The sequence below is a fragment of the Cibotium barometz genome, chromosome 3 (genome assembly GCF_041138505.1).
Source record: "Cibotium barometz isolate CiBa-2024 chromosome 3, ASM4113850v1, whole genome shotgun sequence".
Classification (NCBI taxonomy): Eukaryota; Viridiplantae; Streptophyta; class Polypodiopsida; order Cyatheales; family Cibotiaceae; genus Cibotium; species Cibotium barometz.
In genome coordinates, this window is record NC_141048.1 from 29,855,212 (window position 1) to 29,869,674 (window position 14,463).

Consider the following 14,463-nt stretch of genomic DNA (forward strand, 5'->3'; position numbering starts at 1 on the left):
AAGGAGATGTTTACAACATAGGAGAATTGGACATATCCATAAAGATGATGAAGAAGTAAATCCTTCAATAGCGCAAGGCAAAAGAAGTAGTTAAGCTGTCTATTTCTACAGACCACAAGAAACAAATAAAATTTGGTAACAGTAAGATGGCATCACAATACCAATGCTTCAGTATTAAATTTCTATGGGCTTGTTTAGTGTATTGGGGCAGGGAAGCAGCACAAAGAAAATCTGAGGAAGACCTGCAAGGTACATGCCCACCTCCTTTAAAAAACACAAAATGCGATTTAAAAGCCATATGGTGTAGTAGTTTTATTATGTAACAAATCAACCTACTAAAACCCTTTGCATCATATCAAGGTCATAGTAGGCATAGAGTTACACATGAGAAATTTTTTGATATTTTTCTCTACAACAATATTCGAATAACAAAGAGAATTTGTTGGGTAGTATAGCATCGTGCAAGAGGAGCTTGGGCACCATATGACACCTCAAAGCCCTTGAAAAACTGGCATCAAGGGAAAGTACCAAATGCTACAAACACTTGCTGGTGATGCTGACGGTCCATTACCAGGACTACAGGTTGTACATGGGCCGATCTGTCCACGCTCCTGCAACATGGCCATTCTCACATACATAGGCCCTCACAACAGGCTCACCATCATCATGGTACTCAATGGACCTCTTTAAGCAGAAGGTTGTGACCATGTCCCAAGTAGACTTGCAAACACAGAAGGCACATCCCACATTTGTGGCTTTTGCCTGCGTATCCTTGAGGTTTCTCCACACATGTGAGTTTTTGAAGTTCTTGAAGACACCACGAAAAAGCTTGTACTTCCTTTTGTCTCCTGGATGTATGCAGCCTGGCCAATCACAGATGTATAGACTGTCTGTCCTGAATCTGTTTGCAAGAAGTTTGTTTCCCTGTTCCCTAGATAGATTCCAAGATCCACTTGCTACATGGGAGTGCTCATGGTGGCATTTCCTATGTCGCTTACCAACCTTTTGCATCTGTTCTCTCTTCCTCTTTTCTCCTTCTGTGGCACGCGTAGGTACTCTATGATTTTTCTTTGCCCATGTATCAAGGAAGTCAAAGCTACTTTTGTTTTGTACAGGGTCAATCACTAAATTCAATGAACTCAGGGCATCACTGCTTGCAAGAGTAGGCAGCGACTGCAAATGATTTAGTTCACAAATTTGCTTGGTTACGTTGTGCGCTGCAACCGCGGCACCTTCTTTGAGGCATTCAGTTCCCAATATTTCTGATCCATGACAGTGGTTGAGTGGTTGAACGGCACCTTCTGGATCGCACTCATGCCCCATCACTTCAGACCCATGGAAGCTTTTGTGTACCACAATGGTACCTGCTTTGATGGAAGCATATTCAGTAGTTTCTGACCCATGGCAGTGGTTGTGTAATGCAATATTACATTCTTTGTTGTGCTCATGCCCATCTTTGTCTGCATCATTCCCATGGTTATGTGCTTCAATGGCATCTTCTTTACTGATATCGACATGGACATGTGCTGCAACAGCATCTTCTTTACGGCAAACATCATCTGAACCATGTGAACTGCACCCCACTGATGTCAAAGCTTTATTCGCCTCATTTCTCTCATACAAGCCAGAACTCTCTTTCTCAAGGATTCCACGGATATGGGAGCTACCCAGCTCAACAAAAGCATCCTCTACAGAGGCGACTCTATCAGGGAAGCCCAAATCATCAAACCAACCAAGTTCTCTGTCAAGCCCAAAGTCCCAATGTTCCAAGAGGACACCAGCGTGCCAAAGACCAGGGCAGCAGACAAGAAGCTTCTGGAGGGAGCCCCAGCCTCCAGGGGGCTCAGCGCAGGCCTGGGCATGGGACTGGACAAGCTCTGCAACAAGGACGGGTAGGGTTTGCTCACACCTGAATTTCCAGCAGACGTTTTTTATGACTTCGCAGAAGCGGGTGCAGACGCAGGCAAGGCGGGCCAAATCGCGGGGGTCCTCATCGAGCCTGCACAAAATATTCACAAGGATCTCGTCGGGGACTGCGCTGAACAAGAGCGTTTCTGCGATGCAGCTGCTGCTCATGCTGAGAGGCATGGTTTGAGACGGTGCAAAGCTCAAAGAGCATATAAAGGGAAGATGGGAAAGGGTGCAGGGATTGAGCGATACAGGGGCGGGCCGGGACAAAGTGGGGCCTCAGCATTGGCGAGAACTTGTGGTAGTGTTTTTTTTTTTTTTGGGGTGAAACTGACAAACTTACCTTTGTCCGTTAGTGGTTTTTTATTTTAAATTTTTGCAAAGTTTTGAAGCAAAAACCTGCAAAGGTAAATACCCAAATTTTCTCATTTCTAGCCAAGAGAATAATATAAGGCACCAAAAGTCTCTCTGGATATATTAATTAATTAAACAACGATGCACCTTATGAATACACCTTCGTTGTAGTGTGGAGGAGACTGGAAAATCGCGCACTTTGTGATGCATGCTTCCTCTTTCTATCATGCATGCTTCCTCTCTTCGTGTCTCTCATCTTGGTGATACCCTTTCCCATAGAGATACGTTTCTCTTTTTTTTTCGTAATAGAAGCTCCGAACCACAGGTGTAGCTCGGAGTACCCTCATCTAATATATAGCCGTGTCATTCTCCACCAAATTAACTGACGGCAAGGAAGAGACTTGCCATAATAGTAGCCCTTTTATACGACCTATGTGAGTTGTAATACCAACTTTTGCATCAAATATGAAGACACTCCTAGTTAACCAGATATGCCACAAACCTGTCTACCTGAAAAAATGAAAGAAAACTGAATGTTCTGGGTTATCCGGCCCATTCGGAATCTTTACAAAAATCCAGTCTTTAACCTTTATGGGCCTATTTGTCAACAACGGAATCCATATGCGAGAAAGGAAATCCCACACCTTCTTTGCCACCGGACATGAAATGAAAAGATGTAGACATGTTTCCAAGCATGTAGTGCAAAACACATAATTACCGAAAGCAATTCGCCACTTTCGCAACTAGTCCCCCAATGGTAGGCCTCCAATTAGCACATGCCATAGGAACACCTTCTCTTGAGATGGAATCTTAGACCACCAACCCTGTAAGATTACTTCCTTCCGCCAATAGAGATACGTCTCTCTCTCTCTCTCTCTCTCTCTCTCTCTCTCTCTCTGAGCTCAATGATGTCCTCTTGTCCATAACAGAGATTCTTCTCTCTCATCATGGCTGGACTGATTTTTTTTGGGTAGGGTGGGGTCTTGTTTCCATGCCCATGATCACACTCACCTCTGTTCATTTCTGTGTAGACTAGGTCGTAGAAGGAGATGACGGTCTGCTTAGCATTCCTAGGAGGGGAAAGCCTTGCTGACGTGGAAAAGTTGTAATGTATTACCTTAGGTTTATTTATACCTAAGGTCATATTAATTAATGTTGCGTCAGTAACATTAATTAATATGCCATCACATAGTTTTCTTAATATACACCCACCAAAAGGGAGGAGAATATGATATGGCCCCTAAATGATTTTTTAAGTCTATTAATTAATTACTTGGCATGTCGCGCAACGCTCAAAGGTCGAAAGGTTGAAAAAGATAAATATGTTTCCAAGGTTAACGATGAACATTCTGGATTTTTTGCAAATGTTTGCTCAAGTTCTAGATTTTTCCAGGTTCAGTGGCTATATAAACATGAGCTCCACTCACTTTATGATGCTTTTGGCGTGAGAGAGAGAGAGAGAGAGAGGTGTGCTAACCCTCGAGAGACTTGTTTAATGCGCTTACGCTGAAGAGAGATAATCGTTTTTTTAATGCACTCATGCTCAAAAGAGAGTTTAATGTGTGTTGGAGAGAGATGATCAAGGCGACTAATGTCTACAATTATATGAATATGGTGAGAGAAAGACGTGTTGATGTTCGAGTGAGAGTCTTCAATGAGAGAGAGAGAGAGACGTGTGAAAATGCTGGAGAGAGTGCAATGCACGCTAAAAATCGGATGGGTAGAAACCCTAAGGTTGGAACCTTAGAGTAGCACATTGATTAAATTCAGGCACTCGATTAATTAATCAATCAAGGGGCTCTTATACACACTAGCAACAATGAGCCTCACTTCCATGCTTTACAAGTATAAAACGTTTATTTTGCTATTAAGATCTTAATATGAATATTCTATGTTCCAAAGAAAAAAGAATAATCGTTTTCGTTAGTGGGAAGGTGGATTACTCCATCGGCTCACAACCTACGCAATGGGGGTCGAGGTTCGATGCCAGTGAGCTACGCGATAGGGGAAGAAACGTTTTATATAGATTACTTTACTTTTTGGCCTACCTATGGCAAAGACTTTAGCATTGTGTATGAGGGGCCTTGCTGCCCATCTACCTTTGCTTTCTATGAGTTAATGCACCTTTGCCTTTCATGAGTTTTTTTTTTCAAATTTTGGAGAGAAACACCGGTTTATATACGCTACTCACACACCCAACTCCGGTTACATGGACGCGCACCATCGTAGAGAGCACGGATCGAACGCGCACCACCGACTAGGACTTCGTCCGCTTTAACCACTCCACTACAGTCGTGTTCGCACCTTTCATGAGCTATGGGCCTGACATCCTCTAGATAGCCAAATTTCAAAAACTCTCTCTTATCCTGTAGTTCATTGAAAATTCCCTTTTCATTAGCTTTTATTTGCCATGAAGTTCTCCCTCTAAAGCCCATGCCACTAGGCCCCCTAGCTCCACAATAACTATGGCAGGCCTATTGAAAATTTCAATGGCACTGGCGTGGACAACGGTGTTAACAAAAGTGCCTCCTAAGCGCCGCCAGGGTTGAAAGTGAATACCCACCCACGATACTAAAGAAAAGTTGGGCTGTGGGGCTGTGGCGCCGTGGCGGCAAAGTTCACAAAGTGACAGGCTACAGCAAACAACCAACCAAGATGGGCAGTCTACGGCCACCGTTGTACACACGTGCCCAGCCCACGGCTTCTACAGTCCCCCCTGCACGACAGGTCTACGACCGTTGTCGTACTTACACACGTGCCTAGCCCACGGCTTCTACAGTCCCCCCCGTATGATCCAGCATGTAATTCAAGCTTGCTCACTGAAAATCAGGTAAATATCTTTGAACTAAGCGCTTTATATATATATATATATATGTGTGTGTGTAACCGTTTTTCGCAAATTTAAATACTCACATAGAGTAGTTAGATTGGGCAATAACTTCCATGTGATTGTTGGGACAGCTTTATATTATAGAACAATAGAAATTTTTAATATTAGTGGTGTAGGTAATGGTCTTCAGATTGCTCAGGATCTTTGTATTTCTCACGATCACGAAGTCACTCTTATGAGCTTCTATGGCCCATTTTATCCTAGGAGTATTTAGATCTGCCTTGCCTCATTTATACTTAGCATGTCCTCATACGACATGAATTTAAATGACATATCACTTGATGAAGGAGATCATAGGTTTTTATATCACAATTGTACTTACATAAGAGTGCTCAATGCATGTGAGAGCTCTAGCTCAATCCACAAGAACTCTATGCATGTAAGAAATCATGCATGATGAGATTTATACGCATAGCAAGCTTCAAATATAAGGGATGCATAAGAGCTCAATGCATTATGAGATCTTCATGCATAAGATCTCAATGCATAAAGCCCTTATAATAATGCATAGAGTGTAATAGCTCTTATGCATAGAGCTCTTACACATGTAAACGAGAGCTCTCATGCCTAAGAGCGATCATCATGCATAAATAGATGCTCTTGCCTTGTGAAAATAATAACAAAAGAACTCCCATAGCACTCGGGTGCAGTTTTTAATAATAATAAAAATCCAGTCTTTAACTTTTACGGGCCTATCTGTCAACGGAATCCATATGCGAGAAAGGAAATCCCACACCTTCTTTGCCACCGGACATGAAATAAAAAGATGTAGACATGTTTCCAAGCATGTAGTGCAAAACTCATAATTACCAAAAGCAATTCGCCGCTTTCGCAACTAGTCCCCCAATGGTAGGCCTCCAATTAACACATGCCATAGGAACACCTTCTCTTGATTGGAATCTTAGACCACCAACCCTGTAAGATTACTTCCTTCCGCCCATAGATATACGTCTCTCTCTCTCTCTCTCTCTCACATTCTGGATTTTTTGCAAATGTTTGCTCAAGTTCTAGATTTTCCCCGGTTCGGTGGCTATATAAACATGAGCTCCACTCACTTTATGATGCTTTTGGCGTGAGAGAGAGAGAGAGAGGGAGATAGATAGATAGAGAGAGAGAGAGAGAGAGAGAGAGAGAGAGAGAGAGAGAGATGTGTGTGTGTGTGTGTGTGTGTGTGTGTGCGCGCGCGCGCGCGCTAACCCTCGAGAGACTTGTTTAATGCGCTTATGCTGAAGAGACATAATCGTTTTTTTAATGCACTCATGCTCAAAAGAGAGTTTAATGTGTGTTGGAGAGAGATGATCAAGGCGACTAATGTCTACAATTATATGAATATGGTGAGAGAAAGACGTGTTGATGTTCGAGTGAGAGTCTTCAATGAGAGAGAGAGAGAGAGAGAGAGAGAGAGAGAGAGAGAGAGAGACGTGTGAAAATGCTGGAGAGAGTGCAATGCACACTAAAAATCGGATAGGGTAGAAACCCTAAGGATGGAACCTGAGAGTAGCACATTGATTAAATTCAGGCACTCGATTAATTAATCAATCAAGGGGCTCTTATACACACCAGCAACAATGAGCCTCACTTCCATGCTTTACAAGTATAAAACGTTTATTTTGCTGTTAAGAACTTAATATGATTATTCTATGTTCCAAAGAAAAAAGAATAATCGTTTTGGTTAGTGGGAAGGTGGATTACTCCATCGGTTCACAACCTACGCAATGGGGGTCGGGGTTCGATGCCAGTGAGCTACACGACAAGGGAAGAAACTTTTTATATAGATTGCTTTACTTTTTGGCCTACCTATGGCAAAGACCTTAGCATTGTGTATGAGGGGCCCAACTCCGGTTACATGGACGCGCAACCTCGTAGAGAGCACGAATCGAACCCGTACCACCGACTGGGACTTCGTCCGCTTTAACCACTCCACTACAGCCGTGTTCGCACCTTTCATGAGCTATGGGCCTGACATCCTCTAAATAGCCAAATTTCAAAAACTCTCTCTAATGTAGTTCATTGAAAATTGCCTTTTCATTAGCTTTTATTTGACATGAAGTTCTCCCTCTAAAGCCCATGCCTCTAGGCCCCCTAGCTCCACAATAACTATGGCAGGCCTATTGAAAATTTCAATGGCCCTGGCGTGGACAACGGTGTTAACAAAAGTACCTCCTCCAGGGTTGAAAGTGAATACCCACCCACGATACTAAAGAAAAGTTGGGCTGTGGGGCTGTGGCGCCGTGGCGGCAAAGTTCACAAAGTGACACAGGCTACAGCAAACAACCAACCAAGATGGGCAGTCTACGGCCACCGTTGTACACACGTGCCCAGCCCACGGCTTCTACAGTCCCCCCTGCACGACAGGTCTACCACCGTTGTTGTACGTACACACGTGCCTAGCCCACGGCTTCTACAGTCCCCCGCGCGTATGATCCAGCATGTAATTCAAGCTTGCTCACTGAAAATCAGGTAAATATCTTTGAACTAAGCGCTTTTAAAATATATATATATATATGTGTGTTTAACCGTTTTTCGCAAATTTAAACCCAAAAAAAAAGAAAGAAATGTAGCATAAGTACATAGAGTAGTTAGATTGGGCAATAACTTCCATGTGATTGTTGGGACGGCTTTATATTATAGAACAATAGAAATTTGTAATATTAGGTAATGGTCTTCAGATTGCTCAGGATCTTTGTATTTCTCACGATCACGAAGTCACTCTTATGAGCTTCTATGGCCCATTTTATCCTAGGAGTATTTAGATCTGCCTTGATACTTAGCATGTCCTCATACGGCATGAATTTAAATGACATATCACTTGATGAAGGAGATCATAGGTTTTTATATCACAATTGTACTTACATAAGAGCGCTCAATGCATGTGAGAGCTCTAGCTCAATCCATAAGAACTCTATGCATGTAAGAAATCATGCATGATGAGATTTATACGCATAGCGAGCTTCAAATATAAGGGATGCATAAGAGCTATGAGATCTTCATGCATAAGATCTCAATGCATAAAGCTCTTATAATAATGCATAGAGTGTAATAGCTCTTATGCATAGAGCTCTTACACATGTAAACGAGAGCTCTCATGCCTAAGAGCTATCATCATGCATAAATGATGCTCTTGCCTTGTGAAAATAATAACAAAAGAACTCCCATAGCACTCGGGTGCAGATTTTAATATAAAAAAAAGAGTGTTAGGTTTAGAGCCTTTACCACAAGAGAATGGGGAGCTAGTATAGGAAGTGGTGAGGACATACAAAAAGCAGATAAAACATGCATAAGGGGATGTGTCAAAACTAGAGGAACTATCATCAGTAGGTTCCCCACCTGGCTAGTGGTAAAATGAGGCCCTAGGTCTTTTTGCAATCACATTATCATCAGTAGTACTATCAAGATAGAGCAAATAGTAAAGTACTAGGACAAGGGCTACCTAGGGTAATGACTATAGGCTGTGCAATTGCTCTTTAACCACCATCACATGAAATGTGGCTCATTAACAAGAAGACATTGAATATCTCATCAATAAGAAGACAATGAGTACCTCTACAAGATCTCATGCATGAGAGCTCTTATGCTCATCTCTTATGCTCTATGCAAATGATAGCTCTTACATGTAAATGAGAGCTCTCATGCAAAATATCTCTCAAGAAATAGAGAGCTCTCATGCATATAGAGCCATCATGCTGAGAGCTCTCATTTGCATGTAAGAGTTGTTATTTATAAAGCCATCATGCATGAGAGCTCTTACACTCTATGCAAATGAGAGCTCTCATGCAAAAGATCACTCAAGAAATAGAGTGCTCTCATGCCTATAAAGCTATCATGCATGAGAGCTATTACATTCTATGCAAATGAGGGATCTTTCTCTTATGAAAAACTCCCATAGCCCCAGGGGTGTGGCATTTAAAAAAAAGAGTGTTGGCTTACTAGAATAGTGAGGACCTTGGAGAGTAGTGGCGACAAAAATAACAAAACATGAGAATACTATTTGCAATTACTCTTATATTTGTATAGTCTTATGTATGTGAGAGTATACTTTTATTTGCATCCTCTTATTTGTATACTCTTATGAATGTGAGAGCTCTTATACATAAAGAGGTCTCATACATGAGATCTCTTACACTCATGCAAATGAGATCTCTCATGCCTAAAAGAGAGCCTTACACTCTCTCATCTCTTACACTCTTATTTGTATACTCTTATGTATGTGAGAGATCTTATACATAAAGAGGTCTCATGCATGAGATGTCTTACACTCATGTAAATGAGAGCTCTCATGCCTAAAAGAGAGCCTTACACTCATGCATAAACGAGAGCTCTTACACTCATGCAAACTTGAGAGCTCTCATGCTTGAGAGCTCTTACGCTTGAGAGCTCTTACGCTCATGCAAATGAGTGCTCTTAGACTCATGCAAACTTGAGAGCTCTCATGCTGCTTGAGAGCTCTTACGCTCATGCAAATGAGAGCTCTTAGACTCATGCAAAAGAGCTCTCAAGAAATGATATCTCTCATACATATAGAGCTATCATGCAACATGAGAGCTCTTACACTCTATGCAAATGAGAGCTCTCATGCAAAAGATCACTTATGAAATAGAGAGATCTCATGCATATAGAGCTATCATGCATGAGAGCTCTTACACTCTATGCAAATGAGAGATCTTTTATGCTTTTTTTCTCTTATGAAAAACTCCCATAGCCCCAGGGGTGTGGCATTAAAAAAAAAGAGTGTTGGCTTACCAAAATAGTGAGGACCTTGGAGAGGTGACAACAAAGATAACAAAACAAGCGAATATTGTTTGCATACTCGTATTTGTATACTCGTATACATATGGAGAGCCCTCATGCATGAGAGATCTCTCGTGCATTGTGAGAGCTCTTATACATAAAGAGATCTCATGCATGAGATCTCTTACACTCATGCAATGAGAGCTTTTACACTCATGCATAAATGAAATCTCTTACACTCATATAAATGAGTGTAAGAGCTCTCATATAAATGAGAGCTCTTATGCTGCAAAAGAGATCTCTCAATGAGAGCCCTTATGTATATAGAGCTATCATGCATGAGAGCTCTTACACTCATGAAAATGAGAGCTCTCATGCAAAAGATCTCTCAAGAAATGAGAACTCTCATGCATATAGAGCTATCATGCATGAGAGCTCTCTAAGAGCTCTTGAGCTATCATGCATGAGAGCTCTTACACAACTCGTATATATAGAGCACTCTTAGATTGTGAGAGCTCCTATGCTTTTATGAAAAAGATCTCTCATGCATGAGAGCTCTTACACAACTCGTATATATAGAGCACTCTTAGATTGTGAGAGCTCCTATGCTTTTATGAAAAAGATCTCTCATGCATATAAAGCTATCATGCATGAGAGCTCTTACACTACTCTATGCAAATAAGAGCTCTTGAGCTATCATGCATGAGAGCTCTTACACAGCTCTACGCAAATAAAAGCTCTTATGTGTAGAGTTATCTTAGATTGTGAGATCTCCTATGCTTTTATTTAAAAATCCCATAGCACACCTGAGGGTATGACATTGAAAAAAGAGCATTGGGTTCAGAGACTACTATAAGATAATTGAAAGCTGGTAGGAAGAGGACCTAATCAAAGCACGGTGATGACCTATAAGAAGCAACGAGAACAAAAAAAGAGAATGCTATTTGAGAATGATCTTATCTGCATACACTTATATGCATGTGAGAGCTTGTTGGAAGCAAGGCCATATCTGTGGTTTTCTAGTATGTACTTGGGTCGTGTGTGTGAAACCTCCTCTAAACAAGGAGTAAGCAGTCACTTAAATGTTTGTGTGTATTTGTGTGTGAACCACCTCTTAGAGGGGAATTTATGTATGAACCACCTCTTAGAGAGGCATGCACAATATCTAGATATTTGTGTGTGATGTGACATAAGTAATGATTGAACCTTTAGGTCTTGTACTTTCATTAAAGAATACAATCTAATACATCACATCATTTAGGCATGCAAATACTCTCTTTCATTTTATGCTTTTATGCTTTTATGTTAACAAAATAATGGTAAATTCTTTTAGAATATTTATAAGTAGTTAAAAACTACTTTTATTGATTCTAAATGGGAAAGTGATAATCCTATCAAATTGAAAAAAGATGAATAATGGAAATAGCTTAATCTAGTAGAATAATCATAATTAAGTTTATGATTATGGTTAAAATTATGATTCAAATTCATAGTTTAGATTTAAGTTTAAGAATAGATCTTCTATCATATTTGCATTACAATGTTTTATTCTTTAGAAAAATTTGAGAATGATCAGTAATAGCAGCAGCGAAGCTATGGCAAAATTTTTAGAAAATAATACATATCTTATTTTTATGCATAATGCTAAAAGAGGACTTCCTACCGTATTCTAGGATTGGACATCCTATGCAAAAAGAATGATTTTCATCATATTCATGAGAAATAATTTTTTTATAATTATGCTTAATTAATTGATTAAGAGAAAAGAGTAATTTTTGGTAAATTTATTTTTATGCAAAAAGAGGAATTCCCATGATATTTGAGAATCAAGTATTTAAATGGTAAAAGAGTAATTTTTGGTAAATTTATTTTATGCAAAAAGAAGAATTTCCATGATAATTAAGATCCAAGAAATTAAATGGTAAAAGAGGAATTTTTGGGATAATTCAAATTGTGAGTATTTATCAAAAGTAAAATTTTGAGCATTATTAAATTTATTAGAAAATATGGGTATAATTGATTTTTGTAAATCCCATGAATCTTTTACTCAAAAAGAAGAATATTGCTTGAGAAATTTGAGAAAGAATATGAAAATATCCATCGAGAAAAACAACCTTTACCTAGGCCAAGCAATTGGCAGAAACTTAGAAAAGTCCCATTGGTATCGAAAGTAGAAAATCGTACTAAAAGTAGATGTGATAAGATGTGAATGTGATGTGATAAGATGTGAATGTGATGTGAGGAGATGTGAGTGGATTCGCGTTGATGACACGGAAGCGGTATAGCTATATATGCCTTTATAGGATGTCACACTTCCACACACTGATACAACACACCCAGAACACCAGACCCAAGAGTATGTACAAAACTTTATTTTAATTCAAGTCTTCGTCTTTATAGAGTTGTACATCCATCACATCCTCAGAACCATCATCATCTAACACCCATTCATAATCAGCCCACTCCCCCTCAGCGATATGAACTATGACTGACCAGTACCCTGCATCACTCTCAGAATAAACGACCTCAAACATAGAACCATCTTCAAAGTACAGTTCTTCAATATCCAGACCAAACTCCAGGACAATATACATATCAGAGGTGGGCTATCCTCAAAGCTTTTCTTCAAATTTACAAAACTGTATTTTTCGGACAGCAAACTATTACAACACAAACAGCCCCAAAAAAAACAAACACAAACAACCCCAAAAAAAACAAACTATTACAACACAAACAGCCCCAAAAAAAACCCTTACAAACAGTGAGAACAACTACTCAGATGTCTACTGGAAAGATCCTTCACATTCTTCGTCAAACATTGTCTCAAAGACAAGTACTCCAGTTGAGAGCATGTGAGCGAGAAACATTTGGAAGTTCATCCATTGCTCATCTCTAATATGCAAAATCACAGAGCAAATATGACCATGCACTTCTGAAAACACTACTATTGGATTGATTTCATCTCCAAGGTCTATGGAATTAATCCGTGGTCCCAACTCCAAGATCAAATACATTCCTCAGATGTAGATCATTTTCAGCATTAACGCCTCCAAGAAAACTCAGCAAACACTATGTCTCCTTTGCAACAACTGGGCCAAGCAATTCAGCTCAATATAGTTCACAAAACCTCTCCTGTTTTGGACCTGAAACACCGCAAAAACACCTTCCCAGGGTCGTAGCACTTCCAAATACCCAAAACAGTCCTGAATTTTGCTGTTTTCAACAAGTATATTCACTGAAAACTCTCCCACAAGTCTCCCAAATCAGAAATACAGCATCAACCTTCGAATACTGACAAAAGACAGTCCTCAAGCTCAATTCCAGCCCTTTTTCCCATGTTCCCGCCCCGGATTCTGCCAAAAAACAAGCCGTCTACTTCTCTGTTGGCCCCTGGCACTAGGAAACACCAAAAAACAGGAAGTCTTCGCGATGGAGATGCTCCTCCTGCTCTGTTACTGCTGTCCTCAGCCTTTTCTCGGCAAATTCAGCTTCTCTGGCTTGAATCTTGTTCTCCAAGCTCAATGGCAAGCTCCCAGACAGTCACCTCTGCATCCACTAGCTCCTCCTTGCTTCCTTTCAACCAGCACACATACAAATGAGCTCCTCCTGGCCCAAAAAAAACAGGCGCCTACTCCTGGAGGCTTCCTGTTGCTTCCAGCCTACCACTTGGTTCATTCCACTCCAAATTAAGCTCCTACTGACACACAGTCTCCCAGTCCTCACATCCCACCAGCCATGTCACAGGGTAACCTTAAAAACTCACAAAACTTTACAAAAAAGTTTGTGCAGAAAAGTTTTTATTTTCTCTCTCTACACTCTCTCTCCTGCACATTTAATTTTATCTCAACCGAGACTCAGAATTGACCAAAACTGATTGCATATTCCTGAAGCTCTTAGTATTCTGTAGGGTGGTTGCAAGATGAGGTTATCTAGTTTCATGTCGTGGGCGCCCTTGGCTTTAGCTGAAAAACAGGCATTTTTTCAAGAAGAATAGCCAATCTCTTATAGTTAGCCAAGGAGTTTCACTTCAAGGTCTTCTAATGAAACATCATATGTAAAGTTGGGCACCTAAAACTATAATCTGATCGAATATCCAATAATTGCAAATCCCCTTTTCTTTGGGAACCAAGTTTGTATACAGGCCCTGTCCTAGGTTTAGACAGGTATAGTGAATGTGAGTAAATTGCCTATAACTTTTACATTATTACTCATATGATGTTCCCACTTTGCATATCACAAATACAAATAACATAGAGCTTAACTTGATTTATCGAGTAATTTTTGATGTGTTCTACTATTTTCTATATTATTTAAAAGATATTAGAATTATTAAAAAACATACTATTTTATCCTCCCACCACATCTACCATTTAAAATGCTCAAATTGTATGGATCTAGTGATGATTAGATTGGGAAAGATTAGTATAATGTGGGTATAAGGTAAAATTACAAATCTAACGGTTTGATTTTTGTAGATTTACTTTGGAAAATTTATTATGACTGTCAGAGGCCCATTAAATCAATAGTAATTTAATTCTAGAAAATTAAATATTAAATCTTTCAATCTAAAAACTCAAGGGATC

At 40.0% G+C, this 14,463-nt stretch overlaps 1 protein-coding gene across 1 annotated transcript; it reads right to left on the reverse strand.

Moving 5' to 3' along the window:
• Nucleotides 1-310: 310 nt before the first annotated feature.
• EID1 (F-box family protein) lies at nt 311-2,168 on the reverse strand. The gene has a single exon (XM_086775333.1). The coding sequence runs from the start codon at nt 2,086-2,088 to the stop codon at nt 577-579; it is 1,512 nt and encodes a 503-aa protein (XP_086631459.1). The 5' UTR covers nt 2,089-2,168; the 3' UTR covers nt 311-576.
• Nucleotides 2,169-14,463: the final 12,295 nt, after the last annotated feature.

Excerpts from the sequence above, each read along its gene's own strand:
- EID1 (XM_086775333.1), bottom strand. The coding sequence starts at position 2,088 with ATGCCTCTCAGCATGAGCAGCAGCTGCATCGCAGAAACGCTCTTGTTC.